The sequence below is a fragment of the Podarcis muralis genome, chromosome 18 (assembly GCF_964188315.1).
Source record: "Podarcis muralis chromosome 18, rPodMur119.hap1.1, whole genome shotgun sequence".
NCBI classification, from domain to species: domain Eukaryota; kingdom Metazoa; phylum Chordata; class Lepidosauria; order Squamata; family Lacertidae; genus Podarcis; species Podarcis muralis.
Genome location: NC_135672.1, coordinates 11,294,540 through 11,320,406, shown reverse-complemented (window position 1 = coordinate 11,320,406; position 25,867 = coordinate 11,294,540). Strand labels below are relative to the sequence as shown.

At 52.4% G+C, this 25,867-nt stretch overlaps 2 protein-coding genes across 9 annotated transcripts in view; both read left to right on the top strand.

Annotated features, from left to right (window-relative positions):
• The first annotated feature begins 181 nt into the window (after positions 1-181).
• C18H19orf25 (chromosome 18 C19orf25 homolog) lies at positions 182-6,992 on the top strand. Its single transcript, XM_028713882.2, has 3 exons — positions 182-262; positions 4,606-4,768; positions 5,544-6,992. Exons 2-3 carry the CDS (start codon positions 4,633-4,635, stop codon positions 5,738-5,740), a joined length of 333 nt encoding a protein of 110 aa, XP_028569715.2. The 5' UTR covers positions 182-262; positions 4,606-4,632; the 3' UTR covers positions 5,741-6,992.
• Positions 6,993-8,159: 1,167 nt separating this feature from the next.
• PIP5K1C (phosphatidylinositol-4-phosphate 5-kinase type 1 gamma) overlaps positions 8,160-25,867 on the top strand; it is a 43,809-nt gene continuing 26,101 nt past the window's right edge. For all 8 annotated transcript variants that reach the window (XR_013391237.1, XM_028713280.2, XM_028713285.2 and 5 more), the window contains exons 1-6: positions 8,160-8,688; positions 21,143-21,174; positions 23,178-23,270; positions 24,044-24,174; positions 25,076-25,193; positions 25,621-25,773. Coding sequence is in view for 7 of the 8 variants with exons in the window: in XM_028713280.2 (XP_028569113.2) it covers positions 8,175-8,688; positions 21,143-21,174; positions 23,178-23,270; positions 24,044-24,174; positions 25,076-25,193; positions 25,621-25,773 (1,041 nt within the window). In the remaining variant the exon portion in view is untranslated. The remainder of the gene's footprint in view (positions 8,689-21,142; positions 21,175-23,177; positions 23,271-24,043; positions 24,175-25,075; positions 25,194-25,620; positions 25,774-25,867) is intronic.

Below are 25,867 nucleotides of genomic sequence, written 5' to 3'. Positions count from 1 at the left end.
GCCCGCCTTGGCAAGAGAGGAAGGCTTTGCGGGGGACCACAGAGACGGACGCCGGAGGAATAGAGCGTCGCTGTTTGCCGGCGCTTCGCTCCCATAGGGGAAAAAAAAACCAACAATACCGGAAGTGAGGCGGCGGCGGCCGGAAAGCGGAAGTGGCTGCCCTCCCCAGGAGGAAGTGGGCGGGGCCCAAAGGAGGGGCGGGGCCAGGAGGGAGGGAGGGATTCAGGTGAGGAGGAGGAGGAGGAGGAGGGAGGAAGAGCAGGTGAGGAAGGAAGGGGGGCTACCTGGGGGGGAGGGGGAGGTTTTTTTGGGGGGGCTTAACCTGGGGGGGGGTTTAAACCTTTGTGGACTTGTGGGGGGGGGAAGAGAGAGGAAGGAAATGGGTCTTATTTTGGGGGGGTATAATATGGGGTTTTTTTGGGGGGGTCGCAAATATGTGGGGGGGCCTTAAATTATGTGGGGTGGGGGCTTTTGACTGGGGGGGCAGAGAAGGGATGAGGAAAACGGGTCCTACTTGGGGGGGGAAAGAGGTAAGTGGGTGTTTTTTGGGGGGGCACAAATGTGGGAGTGGTTTTTTTGTGGGGTCGCAAATATGTGGGGGGGCCTTAAATTATGAGGGGTGGGGGCTTCTGGCTGGGGGGGCAGAGAAGGGATGAGGAAAACGGGTCCTACTTGGGCGGGGGGAGAGGTAAGTGGGTGTTTTTTGGGGGGGAGGCAGAAATGTGGGAGTGGTTTTTTGGGGGGGGCGCAGGAAAAGTGCTTGGGGGCTATGATGGTTATTTGTGGAGGGGGCGGGACTCGTCTTGGGTGGGGGGTGGGCGACGTGTCCAGTGCCCCCAAAGGGTTACAGGGGAGAAAATTGGTGGGGGGGGGGGAGAGGATAGGCAGTAAGCATCTTTTTCCCCTTGTGGGGGGGGGGACTTTTGTGGTTGCTGCTAATGGGTAGATAACACGGGGGGGGGTGTCGATAAAAGGAGTGAAACCCAGTGGAAGGCTGCTATGGGGTGGGATATTGGGGTTTTTTTGGGGGGGAGCAGGACGAAATGAGCAAGGATAGAAATAATTGATGGTGGGGTGCTATTATTATTATTATTATTATTATTATTATTATTATGGGGGGTGGAGATGCAGAAAGAGCCCAGAAGCTGAAGGGAATCTGTGGGGGGGGGGGTCCTAAAAGGAGGGTGCAGGTGGGACAATGGAGGAAGAGATCTGTTTGAAGGAAGGAGGGTGGGAACTAATAGGGCCAGGTGTGTGGGGGGTTTTTTGGGGGGGGCGCTGAATAAGCTGCAATAGACGTTCCTTGAGAGGCTTAGAGACGGGAGGCGGCGTATGTGTGTTTGACAGCGCCTAGGTGGGGTGACTTGTGTGTATGGGGGGGGAGTGGGAGGAATCTGGGGAGAGGGGGAAGAGAAACTTGGAGTGGGGGGGGAATTAGGTAAAGAGAAAACCGGGAGGTGGGGGGGTTGGCGTGGAAGCTGGAAAGGTCTTTGATGGAGATGATAGAGGTGAGATCAGGTCTGGGTGGTGAAAATTAAGGGTTTTTTTGCGGTGGGGGGACCGTTACTGTAAAGAACAGGGAAAATAGCCCCCTGGGGTGTGTGTGTGAAGGAAAGCAATATTGGTTGGGGGGGGGGTTGTCTTCGTGATGGGGGGGGGGGCGGATGGACCAGAAAGGAGTCTTGCTTTGCGAAGGGCAGAAAATAGAGGCTGCAGTTTTAACCAGAGCTGGAAATTGCAGAAAGGGTGGTGGGTGTGGTATCTGCAGAACCGTTATATTCTCTCTTCTTTTTCTTCCATATATATATATATATATATATATATATATATATATATATATTCCCCTGATCTCTCCCCCCACTCTGCATGCGTCTCGCATCGAGCCCCTTCTTCGCACAGACGACTGCAGAGCTTTGACTGAATGTTCTCGAACCCCTTTCGGATGAATGGGCTGTCCTTCCTAACCATCCTGGGGGGAGGGTGTGGGGGAACAGGAGTATTTTTTTAAAAAAAAGAAAAGAGGATAGGATTTCTCCGTATAACTGTCCTCTCCTTCCTCTTCCTCCCCCTCGAGAAAATCCCTTTCCACCCAAAATATAGCAGCAGGCACCAACACACCCATCATGAATCCGCAAATTTAATTCAACTGCGGATCTGCGGAAGGATTATTAGGGCAGCGCGCGGTGGATTTGCATGCTGAGAGGCTGGTCAGAGAGAAGACAGGGACCGGGAGGAAAGGATTTGTGGGGGGCGGGGGGGGCAGGTTATGGGGAGAAGGTTTGCCGGAGTGAGGATGGGGGGGGGGGGGAGAGATTTGGCAATTTGGTCTAGCTGTTTACCCACCACACTGATAAGGGGGAAAGTTAATATTCCTTCCAGCGCATTGAAATAGGACCACCGCAGGAAATATTTCTAGGGCTTTTGGTTTGGTTTTTCTGGAAACTCCGGTTGACCAGTGCAAATTTTGTTGTTTTAATTAAGTGAGGGGGTTATCCAAGTCAGACCGTCAGCACTGAACGGCAGCGAGAGTCTGCACGGTTTCGGGACGGGGGTCTTTCCCCCTCTGACCTAGAGATCCCATGGCATTGGGGGGGGGATTAAACCTGTGACTTTCTGCATGTAAAACCAATGTTGTGCCTCCAAGCTACACACTTTCATTTATTTGATTTTTTTAAAAAAAGTAAGATTCCAGTCCTCATGGGGCTCCGAATCAGGCGATGGTTTAAATGAGAAGCTGAATCAGATGGCTGATCCTTCTGGCTTGTCTTACACTGGCTGGCAGCAGCTCCCCAGCCTTACCTGGAGATCCCGGGCTTGGATTGAATCTGGGACTTTGCAGAAGCTCTGCCCCCTGAGCTGTCGCCCTTCTAAAAAAGAAAGAAAATTTAAAAGGAGCTGGGATAGCTCAGTCGGCAGAGCACCGGACTCTGAATTTCAGGGTGGTGGGTTCAAGTTGGGCAGAAGGTTCCTGCGTTGCCGGGGGTTGGTCTAGATGACCCAGGGGTCCCTCTGAACACTTATGATTCTGTGACTCGGCATCTCCTGTTCAAATGAGCCCTGTTCTATGTTCCTCATGGTTCTCAATAAAACAGGACTATGGGAAGCAGAGAAGAGGCCTTCTGTTCCACTTGCAGCTCCATCTGGAAACACAGTATTAGAAGTTGCAGCCCCCAGTTGCTTTAGATTAAATTTGCATTTGATCAAACAATGCTGGGCGGCAAAATATCTTTAGATCAGGAATCTGTGGCGCTGTACATATTGCAGGGCTATGACTCCCATTGGCTGATTGGCTGGTGGTGGTGATACACCGGTGCCCTGGGTTACAGACGCTTCAGGTTACAGACTCCGCTAACCCAGAAATAGTGCCTCGGGTTAAGAACTTTGCTTCAGGATGAGAACAGAAATCGTGCTCCGGTGGCGCGGCAGCAGCAGGAGGCCCCATTAGCTAAAGTGGTGCTTCAGGTTAAGAACAGTTTCAGGTTAAGAACGGGCCTCCGGAACGAATTAAGTTCTTAACCAGAGGTAATTTTATATTATTTATACCCTGCCCAAATGGCGATGCTGCGGGCGGGAATTGAATCTACGTGAGCTACAGCTCTTTCACTCACAGCAATGCAAGACCTTTCACTTCCTTTCAGTTGCTGTCTGCAGTTTTTCCGCAGGTGTTTATGCTATTCAGGCGTGCCTTTTCAGTCTGATCAAAACTGAGTTTGGCCCCGCAAAATCAAGATATACCGTCTTTTTCGCCCTTTAGGACGCACTTTTTCCCCTCCAAAAATGAAGGGGAAATGTGTGTGTGTCCTATGCAGGCTTTCGCTGAAGCCTGGAGAGCGAGAGGCGTCGGTGCGCACCGACCTCTCTCGCTCTCCAGGCTTCAGGAAGCTATCCGCAAGCCTAGGGAGACCGGTGCGACTTCCCACTGGGCTCCCAAGGCTTGCGGACAGCAGCCCGAAACCCGGGGAGCGCAGCGGAGCCTGCTTCCCAAAGCCTGGGGAGCGCAGCGGAGCGCGCCCTGGGCTTCAGGCAGATATCTGCAAGTCTTGGGAGCCTGGGAGCCTTGCGGATAGCAGCCTGTTCTGGGGTTGGTGGAAGCTCGGGCTTCCCCCGCCCCAGCCCCGCGCCTGGGGGGGAAATATATTTTTTTCTTTATTCCCCCCCCCCAAAAAAACTAGATGCGCCCTATGGGCTGGTGCGCCCTATAGGGCGAAAAATACGGTTTTCAGCCCTGTTAAAGTGATCTGTTTATTCAGCAGATGGCTGCAGCGCTCATTATTACTGTAAATTGGGGTGACTCTCAAGGTTGCACAGAATTGGAATTTATATTTGTGTGTGTGTGCTCTGAAAAAATTGGAGTAACCTGGTGTCGCCACTGACTGCACAATCAGACGTTCAAATCCAGCAGTCGTTGGCTTTCCTTTTTTGGGGGTGGGGGACAAAAATACTCAAATCGCCCCCAAGTTTCTAGCTGTCGAGACGATAAAGAAAGCGGGTGGGAGTTGTGAAATCTCTACCGGTGAGCTACGGCCCTGCTCCGAACGACACCCTGTGATCCCCTTTGTGATGAGACCCTCGTCTGATCCCCACCCCTCCTTTCTCTCCCTCCAGTGCCCCCCTGGCAGCTGTTTCTGAGCAATGACCTCCAAGGCCAAGAAGCGAGTGGTGCTGCCCACCCGCCCCGACCCCCCCAGCACAGAGCAGATTCTCGAAGATGTGCAGCGCGCCCAGCCCAACGACCCCGTCTTCGTCCTCCTGGCCGAGCCCAGCGAAGGTAACCGGAGCCCCCTTTCCCCCCTTTCCCCCACAGGGCTCGTTCACGCGCCTTGCCTCCCAGAACCAAGAGAGGCATGAAGAGTGAGGAGCAAAGGCCAGACACCCAGGCTCAGTCTCAGATTGCTTTGGAGGAAACACTGGAGAGGAGGAGACTTAGACAGCTGTGAGGAGATGGACAGCTTTAGTTTTAGCAGCTGATATTGTGGGGGTGGTGGCGCTGTGGGTTAAACCACAGAGCCTAGGGCTTGCCGATCAGAAGGTCGGCGGTTCGAATCCCCGCCACGGGGTGAGCTCCCGTTGCTCCGTCCCTGCTCCTGCCAACCTAGCAGTTCGAAAGCACCTCAAAGTGCAAGTAGATAAATAGGTACCGCTCCGGCGGGAAGGTAAACGGCGTTTCCGTGCGCTGCTCTGGTTTGCCAGAAGCGGCTTGGTCCTGCTGGCCACATGACCCGGAAGCTGTACGCCAGCTCCCTTGGCCAGTAAAGCGAGATGAGCGCCGCAGTCCCAGAGTCGGCCACGACTGGACCTAAGGGTCAGGGGTCCCTTTACCTTTACCTTTTATAGCAATGTTGTAGTCACAGCCATGCCGATGGTGTTATTGTTGATGGCTCAGTCAGTAGAGCGTGCGACTCTTAATCCCAGGGTTGAGGGTTCGAGTCCCATGCAAGAAATCCGCCTTCTCCTTCCTTTTTGTTTTAAAAATCATTGATTTTTATCCGCCCTTGAAAAGCACGCCTCCATTGTTTTCTCTCTCTCTCTCCACCTGCGCTCAGACTTGCCCTCCCCAACCAAGAACGAAGACCCTGAGGCCAAACGCGAGCGCCTCTACCGGCTGACCCAGTCGTACGTGGAGATGAACCACCGCCTCCAGATGGCCTGCAGCCTGCTCAAGGAGAAGTGCGAGGAGCTCAAGCTGGCCGGAGCGACTCTAGAGCAGGGGATCTTGGAGATGAAGCAAAGGGCCTTGTGAGATGACGCCCGCTCCGGGAGGCGGGCCAGCAACCAAGCGCCCTGAGCGGCCGGCCCGTATCGCGCCCCTGCTGCCTGCGGCGGCTCCAGCATGCATAAGCTACGCCACTCAAACACTGTCTGTGTGCTCGGTCTTGTGAATGTGTGCCAAAGCAGTTGCCCCGTTCCACGCCGCCTTGCCACGAAATGCCCGACGGCGGCGCTGCCCGCCTCCCCAGGTTTCATGACATTCGCTCTCCGTTCCGGGACCTTGTTTCATTTCGTCCGCACAGACTTAAGGCAAGCTGTTACCGCCGGGCGCCCTCCTTCCTAAGCTGGGACAGGTGGACTTTTGAGGGTAGGGGCTGGGCGAACAGGGAGGGTTAGCCCGCATTTTTTTTGCCGTTTTTCTTCGTTCCCCCACATTTTTGCGTCATTTCGGCCATGACATCCCCTTCGCCCCGTTACGACTTCTCCCTCTGGTACTGCCTGGATGACGACGCCGTCGCCACCGCCATCTGCCAGCTCCTGGCAGAGCACGGCTTCCGGGGGTACGTCGAGCACCAGGACCACGTGGCGGGGCGGCCGGAGCTCTCGGCGGTGGGCGAGGTCATCCAGGCGAGCCGCGTGGCCATCCTCCTCCTGACGCCCCGCTCGGTGGCCGACCCCTGGTGCCGGCGGGTGGCCGAGTGGAACCTTGACCACGCGGTGCACCGGGAGGGGGCGAAGGTCATCCCTGTCTACGTGGGCGTCTCGCGGGAGGAAATGCCCCCGGCGCTGAGGCACCTGAACGGACTCCAGTACGGCGAGAGATTCTTCAAACAGAGGCTGCTCTCCAGCCTGCGAAAAGCAGGGCCCTGCGGGCAGACCCCGCGCCCCTCCGGCGTGAGCGGCGCAAAGAAGGGGGCCGGCCTCTGACGGACTCGGGGAGAGAGCAGGGTTGGGAGGGGTGTGGCGGCTCGATGGCTTCCGGATTCATTTTGGTGTTTTGACGTAGGCTCCATCGTGACGTGGGTTATGGTGACTGTGAGCGGAATTCCCACTAGATTTGTGCCTAGAGCTGATTTGTCAGGAAAGTGAAACAGAAGTTGTCCGTGTCTGGGGGTCTGGGGGCGGGGGGGGGGAGGCAGAGAGGAAAGGGAGGGGGCGTCATTCGTTCATTTGTCGGGATGGGTGTTTCAGTATCGAAAGGGGAAAAGCTAGGCCCCGAGGCTGCTGGTTCTCACCTCTGGTTTAACTTAAGGAGCTGTTATTAAAATGCAGTTTTCGGACAACGTTCGGCTCTCTGCGTGTATGTACCTAGGCAGTCTCTGTTTTCACAGTGGCTACCCTGTGGCCTAGGGACGCGGGTGGCGCTGTGGGTAAAAGCCTCAGCGCCTAGGGCTTGTCGATCGAAAGGTCGGCTGTTCGAATCCCAGCGGCAGGGTGCGCTCCCGTTGCTCGGTCCCAGCGCCTGCCAACCTAGCAGTTCGAAAGCACCTCTGAGTGCAAGTAGATAAATAGGGACCGCTTACTAGCGGGAAGGTAAACGGCGTTTCCGTGTGCGGCTCTGGCTCGCCAGAGCAGTGATGTCACGCTGGCCACGTGACCCGGAAGTGTCTCCGGACAGCGCTGGCCCCCGGCCTCTTGAGTGAGATGGGCGCACAACCCTAGAGTCTGTCAAGACTGGCCCATACGGGCAGGGGTACCTTTACCTTTTACCCTGTGGCCTAAACCACGGAGCCTCTTGGGCTTGCCGATCGGAAGGTCGGCGGTTCAAATCCACAACGGGGTGAGCTCCTGTTGCTCTGTCTCAGTTCCTGCCAACCTAGCAGTTCGAAAGCAAGTAGATAAATAGGTACCGCTGCGGTGGGAAGTAAACGGCGTTTCTGTGTTCTGCTCTGGTTTCGTCAGAAGCGGTTTAGTCCTGCTGGCCACATGAGCTGTACGCCGGCTCCCTCGGCCAGTAAAGCGAGATGAGCGCCGCAACCCCATGACTCAGAAAGCTGTCTGCTGACTAACGCCGCCTCCCTTGGCTTGAAAGCGAGATGAGCGCCACAAGCCCATAGTCGCCCTTGACTGGACTTAATAATTATTATTATTTTTATCATCATCCTCATCATCATCATCAATGCCCTCCCACCAGATGTCAAAGAGAACATCAACTACCAGACTTTTAGAAGATGTCTGAAGGCAGCCCTGTTTAGGAAAGTTTTTAATGTTTGATGTATTACGGTATTTTAATATTTTTTTTAAGCTGCCCAGAGTGGCTGGGGAAGCCCAGCCAGATGGGCGGGGTATAAATAATAAAATTATTATTATTATTATCATCGTCATCACCACCCATGCTATGTGCAACGTGCAGACCAGGATTGGTGTAAATAATAATAATAATAATAATAATAATAATAATAATAATAATAATAAATAATTGCACCTGCCCCACGTGCACCAGCGGGCGAGCAGCCTAGGCGCGCATGCGCACAAGGAGCCCTTCCCAAGCCCTTCCGAACGTTCCTTTTTGCGCTTCAGAGCGAGCGAGCGAGCGGCGGCGGCCAGAGCGGCCCCTCCGGAAAGCCCTCCTCCAGCCCGCGTCCTGCGGCGAGCGGGCGCGCCTGCGCACAAGGAGCGGCCGCCCTCCCGAACACATCCCGGGAACCTCCGATCTCGCGCCTGCGCAGGAGAACCCGAAGCCCCATCCTAGCGAGCGGCGGCGGCCAGAGCGGCTCGCGAGTCCGCGCCTGCGCGTTACCGCCTGGCTCTTTCTCGGCGTCTCCTCAGGAGGGGAAGCGGCGGCGGAGCTGAGGAGAGCCGAGGCCCGGCCTGCCTCGCGGGCTGCCTGCCGCCCTCCCTCGCCGGCCATGGAGCTGGAGGCGCCCGACGAGGCCGCAGGGGCAGAGGCCGGGGCGGGAGCCCTGGAGGCCGAGGCAGGAGGAGGAGGCGGCAGCTGGGGGGCGCCGGTGCTGAGGGAGCCTCAGGCGGCCGGAGCAGGTGAGCGGGGGGGGGGGGGCGGCGAGGGGAGGGGGCAACGGGGGGGGGGTTTAATCATAGTCAATATTGGTAATCTGATAATAGATATCGATACTGTATATATTGCCACACAAACAATAAATGTATAGAAATATATAGAGATGTATATGCTGTATATATGTATATATGCTGTATACGTGTGTGTGTGTGTGTGTGTGTGTGTATATCTATATCTATATATATATCTCTATATATATCTATATATCTATCTCTATCTATCTATCTATATATATATAAATAGTAGGAGGGGGCACCGGACTCCCCTCCCCCTCGGGGGGATAATCATATTCAATACTGGTAATCAGATATAGCTATTTCCACACATACATGCACACACAAAAAATATATGTTTATATATATAAATTTAATAGTAGGAAGGGGAACCGGACTCCACCCCCCTCGGGGGGGGGGAATCATATTCAATATTGGTAGTCAGATATAGATATCGATACTGTATATATTTCCACACAAACAATATATGTTTTTATATATAGAAATATGTAGAGATGCATATACTGTATATATACTGTATACGTGTGTGTGTGTGTGTATATATACATACATACATATATATATATATATATATATATATACATACACACACACACACACACATATATATATATATATATATATATATATATATATATATATATATATATATTTAATAGTAGGAGGGGGAACCGGACTCCCCCCCCCCCTCGGGGGATAATCATATTCAATATTGGTAGTCAGATATAGATATCGATACTGTATATATTTCCACACAAACAATATATGTTTTTATATATAGAAATATGTAGAGATGCATATACTGTATACTGTATACGTGTGTGTGTGTATATATACATACATATATATATATATATACATATATACATATATATATATATATATATATATATATATATATATATATATATATATATAAAAATTTAATAGTAGGAGGGGGGAACCGGACTTTTCACACATACATGCACACACAAAAAATATATGTTTTTATATATGGAAATATATAGAGATGTATATACTGTATATATGTATATATACTCTCTCTCTCTCTGTGTGTGTGTGTGTGTGTGTGTGTGTATGTGTGTGTGTGAATATTAATAATAATATGCTGTACTCTGGGTGGCTGAGGGGAAAATCATCATCCTATTACCATAATTCTAGTTTACTGCTAAGCGCGGAAAGTAATAAGTAATAGTCATATGGTGTGCTTTGGGGAAGAGGAGGGAGGAATCAGCGCTGCCAGCCTAACGCTTCGATTCTTGTTTACTAATAATATTATGGGGGCACCAAACAGCTCCTTAAACAAAGGTTGTAGTCACGAAAACGCAATACCTAGTTGCCATTTTTGGGCTCGACGGCTCTATAAAGTCTCATTTTTCAAATGATGGGCTAGTTCAAATGATTTCTTCTCAATTAAATTAATCTGGCTAGTTCAGATGACAACTTTGAGCTACGTCAAGAGCACGGGGAGGCAAACTAAGGCCCGGGGGCCGGATCAGGCCCAATCACCTTCTCAGTCCGGCTTGTGGACAGTCCGGGAATCAGTGTATTTTCACATGAGTAGAATGTGTCCTTTAAAAAAAATGCATCTCTGGGCTATTTGTGGGGCACAGAAATTCGTTCATTCCCCCCCCCCCCAAAAAAAATATAGTCTGGCCCTCCACAAGGTCTGAGGGACTGTGGACCGGCCCCCTGCTGAAAAAGTTTGCTGACCCCTGGTGAAGAGCTGTGAGAACTTAAACGATGAAAAGTCCCTTGATCCGGGGACAGTCGTATATTGGCCTTATATTCCAACCTCTTTTCCTGAACTGCTCCTGCTCCTACTTGGGTGCATGGAGAAAAGCGTTTCGGTTTCTAAAACTCATTGCAATTGCGCAGATAAAATACAACTGATTCTGCAGGGTGTATTAGTGTGTGGAAACAGCCGAGACCCAATGATCCTCAGATGAAGGAGATGTCAGGTGCCAACCTGACACCCCGGCGTCTTCCCAGGTTGAAAGTTGCATGCAAAATGTGTTCGGTCCCTGGCAAATTTCGAACACTGGGTGGGATAGGTTAGAGGGGGATTACCCTCTAACCTAAAGCCGCCCAGAGTGGCTGGGGAAGCCCAGCCAGATGGGTGGGGTATAAATAATAAATTATTAGTATTAGTATTATTATTACCCTCATCATCTTAGGGTGGGAATCAACCCATTACCTAGCGCATTAGCCGTCATGGGCAGTGTTGAGTCCTACTCAAGGATGTTGTTTAGTTGTTTAGTCGTGTCCGCCTCTTCGTGACCCCCTGGACCAGAGCACGCCAGGCACTCCTGTCTTCCACTGCCTCCCGCAGTTTGGTCAAACTCATGCTGGTAGCTTCGAGAACACTGTCCCACCATCTCGTCCTCCGTCGTCCCCTTCTCCTTGCGCCCTCCATCTTTCCCAACATCAGGGTCTTTTCCAGGGAGTCTTCTCATGGGGTGGCCAAAGTCTTGGAGCCTCAGCTTCAGGATCTGACCTTCCAGTGAGCACTCAGGGCTGATTTCCTTCCGAATGAGAGGTTTGATCTTCTTGCAGTCCATGGGACTCTCAAGAGTCTCCTCCAGCACCAGAATTCATAAGCATCCATTCTTCGGCGGCCAGCCTTCTTGATGGTCCAGCTCTCACTTCCATACTCAAGGGTAGGCCCCTTGAAATCTGGATGTTATGGGTTTTAATTATCATTTATTTCACTTGGCCAGCTCGGCCGGCGTGACTCATAGTGGCAGTGACCCAGGTATTAGTGACGGGTGACGGGCTGCATCATGCTTGGATTACGGCCATTAGCCGTCAAGCGTTGCCAAGTCATGACGCAGGCCAGTAGAGGAGATCCTTCGTGTGACTACTCAGATGTAAGCCCCATTGAGTCCCAACAGGACTGGCACCCAAGTAAAGGGGGTTTGTTCCAGTCCCACCCTTTTCTCTACGGAGCTCCGGGTGTCATATACGGCTCTCCCCATCTCATTTAATCCCCTCAACAACACTGAGAGGTAGGCTAGGCTGACACTCCCCTCCCCGGACGCAGTGTTAGAAATTAACCGGGTGCCAGCCACGTTTTGCGACTGGTGCGTGCCCAATTGCACCCACGTGGGTGCCTCGTTGGCGACTGGAGAAAGCAAAATGTCCCTTAGAGAAGGATCTGAAACGTTTCCCCTGGAGCTTGAATTTGTTTTATCCTGGGTTGTTTGTTTCCACGTGGTGTAAACCGCTTTGGGATTTGTTCTTCGAAATACGAAGCGGTCTGGAAATAAAACGAACAGTAATAATAACAATAAGTATAAGTTGCATAAAAAGCACCTAGGCAATTCATCGCGGCGACTGTAAGCCAGGTTTAAGGTGCCATTTGGCAAACAGATTATATATCTGAGTTTCTGACGCTGTCCCCACCCCCGTTTCTACTCCTGCTGACTGAGTCTTCAGTGGATGTTCCCTCCGGCCAGGTCAGTTTGGAATTTATTTTTAAAGTCAGGAAAAAACTGAGCTTGTCCTCTTCGCACCCTCCCTGAGGAGATGTTCCGAAATGCCTGGAGTTGAGAGAACTGCGATTTGAGGCAGCAGGCAGGCGTTTTAAAACCAGGCCCATCCGCAGTTTCAGAAAGATCTCAGCTGCCTCTTAAACCATTTAATCTGGTTGGATTTAAACAAACTTTGAGGCCATCAATACCTCAGTATAGAGTGAAGGTGTAAATAAAATATTCTTTTATTTATTTAGATGCAACCCTCACCAGCGGAAAGAAAACCCGTCTTTAATAGCGTCTTGCTTACTTTCTCTGTTAATGGCAGCACATCGGATGCAAAATATAGCCTCAGACGATAAAAGAACTCGCAACCCCCCCCCCCAATTAAAAATAGCATGGTTGAAAAGCTGGACCCCTCCCTCCGTGAGTCATTTGTAACACCCTTTAACCAGCATGTGACAATGAAGCTGTATAAATCAAGATTGTTTATTCTCTCCCCCCCCCTCCACCTTCACCCTCTTTGCGTGTGGGTGATGCTGGGATTCAAATCATGTTCACGGTAATAACAGGATTGGTGTTTGCTACAGGCTTTAAAAACATGCCCTGTGCACATCTCAAGGCCTCCCCCTGGTACACAGATGTCCTTTCATTCCTCTTCCCCCGAAGTTCTTCCGCTGTCAAACCTGTGGCATTAATGTTATTTATTGCTCACCCTGAGGTCCCAGGGCCCATTACCACCCTGGAACACAGTGTTAGGTAAAGGTAAAGGGACCCCTGACCATTAGGTCCAGTCGTGACTGACTCTAGGGTTGCGGCACTCATCTCGCTTTATTGGCCGAGGGAGCCGGCGTACAGCTTCCGGGTCATGTGGCCAGTATGGCTAAGCCGCTTCTGGTGAACCAGAGCAGCGCACAGAAACGCCGTTTACCTTCCTGCTGGAGTGGTACCTATTTATCTACTTGCACTTTGTGCTTTCGAACTGCTAGGTTGGCAGGAGCTGGGACCGAGCAACGGAAGCTCACCCCATCGCAGGGATTCGAACTGCCGACCTTCTGATTGGCAAGTCCTAGGCTCTGTGGTTTAACCCACAGCGCCACCTGGGTCCCTGGAACACAGTGTTAAAAACACGTAAACAACTCAAAAACCATGAAAACCAGGTGGGTCCTCAAGCGTTGAAAACCAGGGGGAAGGGGTGAATCTTCAGAATTCTCTGAAAGCTGTAGACTCACCTCTGTGCGGAGGGAGTCCCACAGCTTAGGGGCTGCCACGGAGAAGGCTCTCCTCCCTGGCCCTGCCACCCACCTGAGCTTTTGAGGGAGGGTGTACTACCAAGAGGGCCCGCTCTGCCAACCTCGGCACCCGAGAGGGTCTTCCGGGAAGTAGGAGGCCTTTTCAGGTGTTTGGGGCCTGAGTCGTTTGTCAGCGCCTTGAAACAAACTGGCGACCGGCCCAGCTGCTTTAAAACGGGTTGTTTTAAGATCCGTGTACCTGAAGGAGCGTCGCCACCCCCATGGTCCAGCCCGGACACTGAGGTCCAGCTCCGAGGGCCTTCTGGCAGTTCCCCCTCTGCGAAAAACAAGGTTACAGGGAACCAGGCAGAGGGCCTCCTCGGTGGTGGCGCCCGCCCTGTGGAACGCCCTCCTGTCAGATGTAAAGGAGATGAAACAACTTTCTGAATTTTAGGAGACACCATATTTATTTACCCACTTAATCTCTAGAGCTGCCCCATAGCAGAAGTGCTCTAGGAAGGCAGTGAGGTGTGCTAGTTAGAGTGTCAGACGAGGACCTGGGAGATCAGGGTTCGAATCCCTGCTCCGTCACGAAGCTCACTGAATGACATTTGAGTCAGTTGCAGAGTCTTAGCCTACCTCTCAGGGTCGTTGTAGGGTTTAACTGAGGAGGAGGTCGAACCGTGTTCTCCTTTCGCAAAAAGTTGGGATATCAATGCAGCGAAAAAGCTCTTCTGAGCTGCTTAAGAAAGATGGAGGGGCCGGCCAGATGGAGATTTCTGCCACCAAAAATGGCATCCAGAGATCTCCACGTGGTTTGCCATCGGACCTGCGCTCGTTGGAGAAATGTGCCTGGCAGATTTCGGGAACTGGACCTGAGCCTTGGCACCACCTGGTGATGATGGCAGTGGGAGAGCTGAGGTGCAGAGCTCCCTCCATATGGAAAGGAAGTAAGGTAAAGGGACCCCTGACCATTAGGTCCAGTCGTGGCCGACTCTGGGGTTGCGGCTCTCATCTCGCTTTACTGGCCGAGGGAGCCGGCGTACAGCTTCCGGGTCATGTGGCCAGCAGGACTAAGCCGCTTCTGGCGAACCAGAGCAGCGCACGGAAACGCCGTTGACCTTCCCGCCGGAGTGGTGCCTATTTATCTACTTGCACTTTGTGCTTTCGAACTGCTAGGTTGGCAGGAGCAGGGACCGAGCAACGGGAGCTCACCCCGTCATTGCGGGGATTCAAACCGCCGACCTTCTGATCGGCTAGTCCTAGGCTCTGTGGTTTAACCCACAGCGCCACCCGCGTCCCATGGGAAGGAAGTAGACTGCCTTATTTTGATAGACGGTGTGTGTAAGCTGCTCTGGGAGCCTTTTTTTGGCTGGAGAGCCCAGTAAGATGCTGCATTTAGAAAAAGAAAAGTCCAGAGTTTTCCCCACTCTGCGGAAACACGGCACAAGGCTGCCTCAGCCGCTAGGATTAATGGGCAGGGTTTGATGCCTTGGCGGCGTGGCGAGATCGTTTAAAGCATTTGGCCCTAGCAGAGTGAGCGCAGTGTGAGTAAATTCTGCTCCAGGCAGGGAAGCATCTCTAGCCCACACCGATTCTGGCTCCCCGGGGTGGAGTTTGGGACGGGAGGGTGGAGCTCTGATCCTTTGCCGCGGTGGTACAGAGGGCTGGAACGCCAAGCTCCGCCAGGCAGGATGAGTAATGAGAGCGTGATTCAAGGCTGGTCTTACCCTGCGGCAGTGGAGGGCAGCTCCTTTGAGGAGCTGGTTTTGGAGCTTATGCAGAGATATATTTATACGGTGAAAGAGAGGGGGGGTCCATCTAGCCAGTGTTTGCAAACTCAGATATATAAGCTAATCACCAAATGGCTCTTTTAACCTAGGTTACGGTGGCCCTGTGGGTTAAACCACAGAGCCTAGGACTTGCTGATCGGAAGGTTGGCAGTTCGAATCCCTGCAATGACGGGGTGAGCTCCTGTTGCTCGGTCCCTGCTCCTGCCAACCTAGCAGTTCGAAAGCACGTCAAAGTGCAAGTAGATAACTAGGTTCCGCTCCGGCAGGAAGGTAAACGGCGTTTCCGTGCGCTGCTCTGGTTTGCCAGAAGCGGCTTAGTCCTGCTGGCCACATGACCCGGAAGCTGTACGCCGGCTCCCTCGGCCAGTAAAGCGAGATGAGCACCGCAACCCCAGAGTCGGCCATGACTGGACCTAATGGTCAGGGGTCCCTTTACCCTTTACCTTTACAGTCTCCACAATGGAACGTCTAGGCGCCATTTTGTTCGCGACGGAATTTGTTGTCGCTTTCGTTATTTGTTCCATTTCTATATCGCTTCGTATTTTAAAGAAAAACCTCAGAGCGGTTTACAGCACATTGGAACAGCCATTGAAACACTCCGGCTTCAAGGTAAACATTTCAGAGCCATTTTGCTTTCCCCATATTTCTTCACCGGCTGAATTTATGGAGCTGCCCCATAGCAGGGCTCTCTACAAAGCCAGTGGGGGTGTAGGGTTGAGGCACCCTCCTTTAAAACAAAAGGCCGCCTTTCTCTCTTTCTCTCTCTGGTTCTTCACAGGATGCCTAGGCGGCCGTTTAAGGACACGGTTCGACGGCATGGCTCGCTAGGCTCTCCATGCTTTTAAGTTGTCTAGACTTGAGCTGCCAGATCGCTTGTGGGTCCTTATTAATGTCTCCTTTCTGCATTTTGGGTTGGGTGTTGAGCTGATTAGACCAGACATGCAGCCTTCCGCTTGTGGGGGGTGTGTGTGTGGACTGCTGCCGCCTGCTTTTCCTTGCTCCTGTTTTCTTTCCTTTCCGGATGACACATAAATGCCTTCGCAGCGTGACTTCTTACCAGAGTTCTCGTGGTGTGAGTTCTTACCTCCGACCAGAGTTTCGCCCCGTCACCAGGCACTGAAGTGCGTCGCTTTTACTTATGTGATTTTTGCATTGGGGTAGCGGCATTTTGATACCCTCCCTTGTCGGTTCCCAGACTAGTTTAAACAAAATAAATAAATAAGCAGATGAGGAAAACAGGGGCCCATCTTGAGGCCAGCATCCTGATCTCACAGTGGCCAGACAGATGCCCGTTAAAGAGCTATGATAGCTATCTTGAAATATCTAAAGGGCTGTTGCATGGAAGATGGAGCAAGCTAGTTTTCTCCTGCTCTGGAGGCTAGGACTCGGAGCCAGTGGCTTCAGGTTACAAGAAAGGAGATTAACATCAGGGAGAAGATGCGTGGCCTTTTCTCTTCTTCCTTCCCCAGTTAATACTCAACTAAGTTAGTCTCCGTTGCTCTGTCCCAGCTCCTGCCAACCTAGCAGTTCGAAAGCACACCAGCGCAAGTAGATAAATAGGTACAGCTGTGGCGGGAAGGTAAACGGCGTTTCCGTGCGCTCTGTTTTCCCTCATGGTGTCCCACTGTGCCAGAAGCAGTTCAATCCTGCTGGCCACGTGACCCGGAAAGCTGTCTGCGGACAAACGCCGGCTCCCTCAGCCTGAAAGCGAGATGAGTGCCACAACTCCATAGTCGCCTTTGACTGGACTTAACCGTCCAGGGGTCCTTTACCTTTACCTTTTTTACCTTTACTCAGTACCCTATACCTGGCACTCGTGAATGGTTTCGCACAGTAGGAGGTGGGTGAGTTGGGCTGTAAGCGACCTCAAGCCAGAAAGCAGGTTCTTGTGAACCAGACCCTAGTGTTGGTTTAGGACCTGGGGGAGGCCTGGATTTGAAATCCCCAACGCCCAGCTGGGTGACCTTGGAGAGGGAGGCAGCCACAGTCTCTCCGCCTAGCTTGTTTTGCAGGGTTGTTGTGAAAATGAGAAGGGGATTGGTGGTGGGGTGGATGACTTGTGCCACTTTGGAAGGCCGGCAGGATGGAAACACAGTAAGTAGCAATTTAATGATGAATACCAGTAGCTCCAGGGACGCGGGTGGCGCTGTGGGTTAAACCACAGAGTCTAGGACTAGCCAATCAAAAGGTCGGCAGTTCGAATCCCCGCGAAGGGGTGAGCTCCCGTTGTTCGGTCCCTGCTCCTGCCAACCTAGCAGTTCGAAAGCACGTCAAAGTGCAAGTAGATAAATAGGTACCGCTCCAGCGGGAAGGTAGACGGCGTTTCCATGCGCTGCTCTGGTTCGCCAGAAGCGGCTTAGTCCTGCTGGACACATGATCCGGAGCTGTACGCCGGCTCCCTCGGCCAGTAAAGCGAGATGAGCGCCGCAACCCCAGAGTCGGCCACGACTGGACCTAACGGTCAGAGGTCCCCTTACCTTCACCTTTATCAGTAGCTCCACCGCTCAGCAGTAGAAGCGCTATAGATAATGATGGTTTCAAGTTAGAGAAGGTGGACTGAGTACCCTTTATCCCACTCTTGGATGAAATGTAGCATTTAAACGTCATAATAATCATCATGGAAAGGGGGAGGCAGGTTCATGCAAGCCACCATTTGGCTACCGTTAGCCCTCCTGGAAAAGACCCTGATGTTGGGAAAGATGGAGGGCACAAGGAGAAGGGGATGACGGAGGACGAGATGGTGGGACAGTGTTCTCGAAGCTACCAGCATGAGTCTGACCAAACTGCGGGAGGCAGTGGAAGACAGGAGTGCTTGGCGTGCTCTGGTCCAGGGGGTCACGAAGAGGCGGATACGACTAAACGACTAAACAACAACAACAGCCCTCCAGGTGAGTGTGCACTTGGGGTGCAGGGAATGGTGGCCCCCAACATCTGGAGGGCGCCCGGATAGTGACAGGCAAGGTGCTTCTTGGTGCAGTCTTGGGAGACGTGAGCAGCGCTCGATAAGCAAGGCTAGGTTGCAATGGCCCTGGCTTCCCTGTCTCCACAGCTACACCCTCACGCCACCAGAGTAAAATGAGTTGCTGTTACTGGCATATATTTGTTTGCAACCGGCCATCTGTCAGCTGGCTTAACAGATAAGTGCCCCCTTAATACCCCTGGCAAGTCGCCAGCGAGAGGCGTTCCTTTCGGCCCGTGTCGCAAATAGGATTTTTGCTGTTGCACATTTGAGACGCAATAGCCCGGCGTGTTTGTGTGTGAGGTTCCTTCGTTTAGTTTCGTCCTCCCAATCCCGCCTCCCATCTTTATTTATTTTTTAATTGTGCTTATCTATGGGTTTTTTCTCTACCACCACCCCCAACCTGGACTCCGTTCATCCCTGGGGACTTTTTATTAGGTACTTAAACGCGGCAAGGCAAAGCCGATTGCGGTCATTATTGCAAAACTGAAGCTAATCTCCAGCGCTGGAATTTTGACAGTTGGCAGAGAAGGGATTAGCCAGCCCAGTTTCCCCAGAAGCAGTGCTCTCTGCAGTGTGTTTGTTTGTATGTGTTAAAAGGCTTCACCCGCATCATAATGGGTAGTTTTGGGGAGCGTATAGCTGGGCTTTGGTTTGGGGCCAGAAAAAAACAGCACAGAATCTGCCAAATCCAGCTCCCAGGGTACCTGTCCCTGTTGTTGTTGTTGTTGTTTAGTCATTTAGTCGTATCCGCCTCTTTGTGACCCCCTGGACCAGAGCACGCCAGGCATTTCTGTCTTCCACTGCCCCCCTCAATTTGGTCAAATCCATGCTGGTAGCTTCGAGAACACTGTCCCACCATCTCGTCCTCCGTTGTCCCCTTCTCCTTGCGCCCTCCATCTTTCCCAACATCAGGGTCTTTTCCAGGGAGTCTTCTCTTCTCATGAGGTGGCCAAAGTCTTGGAGCCTCAGCTTCAGGATCTGTCCTTCCAGTGAGCACTCAGGGATGATTTCCTTCAGAATGGAGAGGTTTGATCTTCTTGCAGTCCATGAGACTCAAGAGTCTCCTCCAGCACCAGAATTCAAAAGCATCAATTCTTTGGTGATCAGCCTTCTTTATGGTCCAGCTCTCAATTCCATACATCATTACTGGGAAAACCATAGCTTTTAGTATACGGACCTTTGTTGTCCCTACTCTGTTATAAAACAAACAAAAAAACACCCCTAAGAGTTCCCAGTCCCTGTGATGAAGATAGACTTCAAGACTTTGAAAGTCCATGGGATGGTTGAATAAGCTTTTCGTTGACTGAGTGCATGCCTAGGCTAGCTCCCGGACTGTTAAAAGCTGGCGGAGGGGATGGACGTTAAAGAATAATAATTTGCTCTTCAGCATCGCATTTGCACCTGCACTTCGGCTTGCCGGACAGAACAAACCTTCCTCCCAACAAATCAGTTTTGGAAGGTGAAGGGTGCGGTGGAAAGACCCGCTGTGCGAGCCGAAGTCCTTTCGCAGGGCTAATTCATTAGATGAATCCAGCCATTGAGTAGTCTGCCAATTCTGCTCCGAGGGACTAGACGTGGATGGGGTCTCAGCACTTTGGATGGTTTGTGTCTCACACGGCCAAACACTTCATCGTCCTGTACTGAAGTGGGGATCATGGGTTTAAGCTGGAACTTTTGTCCTTGACGGACCAGTTTTAAGAACGTCGGAAGATCCCTGCAGCAGCTGAATGAGGCCAAGGGGGGTCTTATCTAGCCCAGAATCCTGTCCCTACAGGATGCCCCCTGTGGAAAGCCCACAGGCAGGAGCTGAGAGCCACAGCAACTCTCTACCCCGCACCCCGTGATTCCCAGCATTTGATACTCAGAGGCAGACTTCCTCCGAAAGAACATAGGCATTACTTCTCTGGACGGATTTCCTGTCAGGAGTGCGTGCAGGAGCCAGGCCCTGTGACCAGTAGGGCTTCGCAGGACTGGAGCTTTCCGAAGTTTGTTCTGGAGAGGCAAGGTGCAGCCGCACAGGTGAGGCTGCTTGGTAACTCACAGCACCTGGTGGCAAGAGCCGGGAAGGGATATAAGGTCAGCATTTCCCTTCGGCTCTTTGCCACAGCAACTCGTTTCCTGCCTTGCTGCGTTTGGTTTCTTGCTTCCTGATCCTCGGACCTCAGTTCCTTGACTCCTTGCTTCTCGACCCTCGGACCCCTGCCTTCGTGACTCCTTGATCCTCGGACCCCTGGCTTTGTGACTCCTTGCTTCCTGACCCTCGGACCCTTGACTTCATGACTCCTTGCTATCTGACCTTTGGACCCTTGACTTCGTGACTCCTTGCTTCCCGACCCTTGGACACTTCACTTCGTGACTCCTTGCTTCTTGACCCTCGGCTTTGTGACTCCCTGCTTCCTGACCCTCGGACCCTTGACTTCGTGACTCCTTGCTTCCTGATCCTCGGACTCTTGGCTTCCTGACTCCTGGCTTCTGGACTCCAGTTCCTGCTCCCATCCTGCCCGTAGTCCCAACGTCCTCAGCAGGGACTTCAATCACCCGTAGACCGGACCGTGACGTTTCCCGCCCCAATTTGGCACTGTGAGGTCCCCACCTGGTATATAAGCTGCCTCAGATTGCCTCGATGTGGACTAGACTACTGAGCAATGCACATAAGGCATTCTTTTTGCGTTTGCTTGGACGTCAATCCCACTGCACTGAATAGGGACGTGTTCTCACGTGTGTTCCGCATCACAGCAAGTCAAGGAGGACGGAAGGGAAGCGTCAATCGGTTTAATTTGGAGGAAGAGGGGCAGGGTTTTTTTTGCCAATGGGGTTGAAGGCCGGGTTCTCTCTGCCAGGGTTAGGTGGGTCCCTCTCCCCACCACTCTGGGCTCTGCAGCAGGTCCCTGTTCGGCTTCTGAGACATCCCTGCTTACCTCGACTCTCTCCTTCTCTCCTCAGGGCCGGCGGTGAGCAAGGCTGTCTTAACAGAGGTGAGCTCAGGTGCTTTCTTCTATCCTGACCTTTTCCTGAGACTCAGATAAACATCAAGGGTCCCACTCGGTGTCCCATCGTCATCCGAACCACGGCAGGTGGTTCCAAGAAAGAATCAGGGTACTGGGGGCAGGCTTCTTGTTCTCTCCATATACCGTATTTTTCGCTCTATAGGATGCACTTTTCCCCCCTCCAAAAATGAAGGGGAAGTGTGTGTGCGTCCTATGGAGCGAATGCAGGCTTTCGCTGAAGCCTGGAGAGCGAGAGGGGTCGGTGCGCACCGACCCCTCTCGCTCTCCAGGCTTCAGGCAGCTATCCGCAAGCCTTCAGAGCGCCTCGAAGGCTTGCGGGAGCGCACCGCCAACTCCCGCTGCGCTCCCCGGGCTTCAGGCAGCTATCTGCAAGCTCCCCGGGTTGCGCGCAATCTTGCCGCTGCTCCTAGACCTGTTGTGGGGGCTGGGGTCGGGGGAAGCTCGGGCTTCCCTGCCCCAGCCCCATGGCTAAAAACGAAGCCAAGACAGCGAGCGGGATCCATACCGCCGCTCCCGGCTGGAGAGGTTGTGCGTGGCTAAAGAGGAAGCCAAGACAGCCAGCAGGATGGATCCCGCTCGCTGTATTGGCTTCTTTGCTCTTTGGGGCTCAGGGGGAGGGGAATATTTTTTTTCCTTTATTTCCAACCCCCTCTTAAAAACTAGGTGCGCCCTATAGTCCAGTGCGCCCTATGGAGCGAAAAATACGGTAGTTTTTGAGAGAGTGATTTGCGGCCTGAGCTCAGCTGATTAGCTAACAGTCCCAGAGGCTTCGCTCCCGGATCTGCAGAAGAAGGCGTTGTTTTAAAAAAATACTATTTATTAGATCAAAATATCTCAGGGCGGTTCGCAAGATAAAAGCACAAGATAGAATCAGACAACAACAAACCCTCGATTTCTTTAGGAAATGGTTCTGAAGGTCACTGGAAGGAGATTTGAATCCTCCGGTTGCTTCAGCGGCCCCTGTTGGCTTTTACTGAACCTTCAGGATCTTTGTATGGTGCTGATAATAGGATGGTTTTTCAATGATCCTTCACTGCTTTAGGGCCCTGGAGGCAAAGAAGGCAAGGATAATAATAATAACAATTTTTTATTTATACCCCGCCCTTCCCGGTTCAGAAAACCAGGCTCAGGGCAGCTAACAACAAAGTTTAAAACACTTAATTGATGCTACAAAAAAAAACAGCATAAAATACGGTATAAAACGTGAATAACAATATGAAAAATCAATTTAGGGGGGGAAATCCATTCAATAAACATGAGATGATCACCAGGGCTAGCTGGCTAAATTAGTCCTATTTGGGCCAGCGAGGAGACCAGGGGAGAATTAGCTGTGGGATCCCACACCGGGGAGTCTTCATAAAAAGGGGAGGGGGAGGGAAGGAAGGGGAATAAAAGATCAGGCTAAGTTCAGATTGAAAGCCAGGCAGAATAGCTCTGTCTTACAGGCCCTGCGGAAGGAGGTTAAATCCTGAAGGGCCCTGGTCTCATGGGACAGAGCATTCCACCAGGTCGGAGCCATCACTGAGAAGGCCCTGGCCCTGGTGGAGGATAGTCTGACTTCCTTAGGGCCCGGGACCTCTAAACTATGGTTATTCATGGGCCTTAAGGTCCTTTGCGGGGCAGACCAGGAGAGGCGGTCCCGTAAATACCATGTGAAAGCTTGGAAGGAACAGTTAAGAGAAAACCCAGAAGGGGATCGTCTAGTTCTCCCATTTCTGGAGGAAACATAGGAGTTGGGATGGGCCCCCCAGGGCTCATCTAGTCCAGCCCCCCTACAGTGCAGGAATCTTTTGCCCAAGGTGGGGCTGGAGCCCAAAATGAGATCCTCATGCTCCACCAACTGAGCTATCTCAGCTGCTGGGGAGTTTGCCTGGCGTCCCGGGAGCTGCCTGCTCTTCCTACACTCCCTGGGGCAGCTTCCACCCACCGTGGCGATGTTTTGGCTGACCTTGAAATCCTTCCTGCCTCAGGCACCTTCGTTGACGGGGCAGCCGGGGGCCGGACAGGGCAAGAAGATCGGCCACCGCGGGGTTGATGCATCCGGCGAGACGACCTACAAGAAGGTATCCTTATATGTTTCCTTCCCTTCTCCTAAGGGTCACCAGGGTGTGTTACAGTTTTATAACACGGTATTTAAAGCTGCATTTCTCAAACTTGGGCTCCCCAGCTTGTTGTTGGACTACAACTCCCATCATTCCTAGCGAGCCGGACCGGTGGTCGGGGGTGATGGGAGTTGTAGTCCAGCCGGGGACCCAAGCCTGAGAAACGCTGGTTTAAAACGACAATTGTGAAAACAAGGTGGGTCCTAAAATATATACACACCTCAAGAGGTGTGTCTTCAGCGATCTCCAGAAGCAGTATAACGAAGGTGCCAGAGACAGCTCTGCGAGAAGGCGGTTCCGCAACTTAGGGGCTGCCACGGAGAAGGCCCCGCTCTTGGGCCACCGCATACACGCACCCTGAGCCTCTTGAGGGCGGAGGAATTACCAGGACGCCCCTCTGTTTTCGATCCCAGCACCTGAGGGGGCCTGTAGAGAAGGAGGCGATCTTTCGGGTATTTGGGACCTTGAATCGGGCCCAGAAATGAATTGTCAGCCAGTGCAGCTATTTTGAAATGAGACCTAACCCCAGCCAGTAACTTAGCAGCTACGTTTTGCACCAGCTGGAGTTTCAGCCCAAGCGCAGCCCCACGTACAGCATGTTAGCAGAGTGTCGGGTACGGCGGTGGGTTCTCCTGGAAGATAGATGGGAGGGGTGAGCCAGAAACAGGTGCCCCCACCCCCGCTTGGGGAGACCATGCCATAACCCCACCCGCTTTGACCCTGTCTGTCCTCAGACCACGTCCACCACGCTCAAGGGAGCCATTCAGCTGGGAATCGGCTACACGGTGGGGAACCTGAGCTCCAAGCCCGAGCGGGATGTCTTGATGCAAGATTTCTACGTGGTGGAGAGCATTTTCTTCCCCAGGTAAGTTGGCGGCTGGAGGCGGCAGGGTGAAGCCCAATTTGAACAGCAGCTCTTGGTCACAAACATGACGGGAGGATTCTCAAAAGAGATGGCTAGAGGGGTATAGCAGTGAGAGCAAGCCACGGACCTTATTCTCTCCCAGTCAACTTCCTGGGGGCTGTGTGTCAGTAGTGGCCGGGCCGGGGGCAGCAAGCTACGTTCCCCATTCCCACCCCGCATGCAATAATAATAATAATTTATTATTTATACCCCGCCCATCTGGCTGGGTTTCCCCAGCCACTCTGGGCAGCTTCCAACAAAACACTAAAATACAATAACCTATTAAACATTAAAAGCTTCCCTAAACAGGGCTGCCTTTAAATGCCTTCTAAAAGTATGGTAGTTATTTTTCTCTTTGACATCTGGTGGGAGGGATTTCCACAGGGCGGGTGCCACTACCAAGAAGGCCCTTTGCCTGGTTCCCTGTAACTTGGCTTCTCGCAATGAGGGAACCGCCAGAAGGCCCTCGGCACTGGACCTCAGTGTCCGGGCTGAACGATGGGGGTGGAGACGCTCCTTCAGGTGTACTGGACCGAGGCCATTTAGGGCTTTAAAGGTCAGCACCAACACTTTGAATTGTGCTCGGAAACACATGTAAAAGCCAGAGTTTTCTGAGCACGCGGTAGAAGCAAACCCAGCCCCCTCTCTCTCTCCAGGCAAACCCTTCCCAGACAGCCAAGGTCACTTGAGGATGTGGATCAGGCGTGGCCTAGGGGGTAGTATTGAACCCTGTTAGAAATCCCCCAGGAGCCAGGCTTGTTTTTGCGATTGGTGCGGGTCGAATTGCGACCACCTTTCGGGTTTGAGAAGAGAGAGTTTGAGCTGTTCTCTGTGTCTTCTTCTTCTTCCTCCCATGCCACAGCGAAGGCAGCAACCTCACCCCAGCGCACCACTACCCCGACTTCAGGTTCAAGACGTACGCGCCCGTCGCTTTCCGCTACTTCCGAGAGCTGTTCGGCATCCGCCCGGATGACTACTTGGTGAGGACGGCTCCTTTCCCCTCTTCCGAAGGGCAAAAATACCGTATTTTTTGCTCTATAAGACTCATTTTCCCCCTCCTAAAAGGTAAGGGGAAATGTGTGCGTGGCTTACGGAGCGAATGCAGGCTGCGCAGCTATCCCAGAAGCCAGAACAGCAAGAGGGATTGCTGCTTTCGCTGCGCAGCCATCCCTCTTGCTGTTCTGGCTTCTGAGATTCAGAATATTTTTTCTTGTTTTCCTCCTCCAAAAACTAGGTGCGTCTTGTGGTCTGGTGAGTCTTATAGAGCGAAAAATATGGTACCCCTGGCTTGGGCATCTTCGCGGTGGGTCTCAGAGGCCCCTCGATTTTGCCCGCCTCTTAGTTGCCATTAACCCTTGCTGCATCCTTGAACGCCTTTTGCCTTCTCTCTCATTCCTTCCCGCCCAGTATTCCCTGTGCAACGAGCCCCTGATCGAGCTGTCCAACCCCGGGGCCAGCGGCTCCCTCTTCTACGTCACTAGCGACGACGAGTTCATCATCAAGACCGTCATGCACAAGGAGGCGGAATTCCTCCAGAAGTTGCTCCCTGGCTACTACATGGTACGTCCCAGCGGAAGATGCTCTCGGGGCCCTTTGTCGCAGCGGGAATCCGCAGAGATGCAGAGACTCGCCAGGGTGGATAAAAATCAATGAT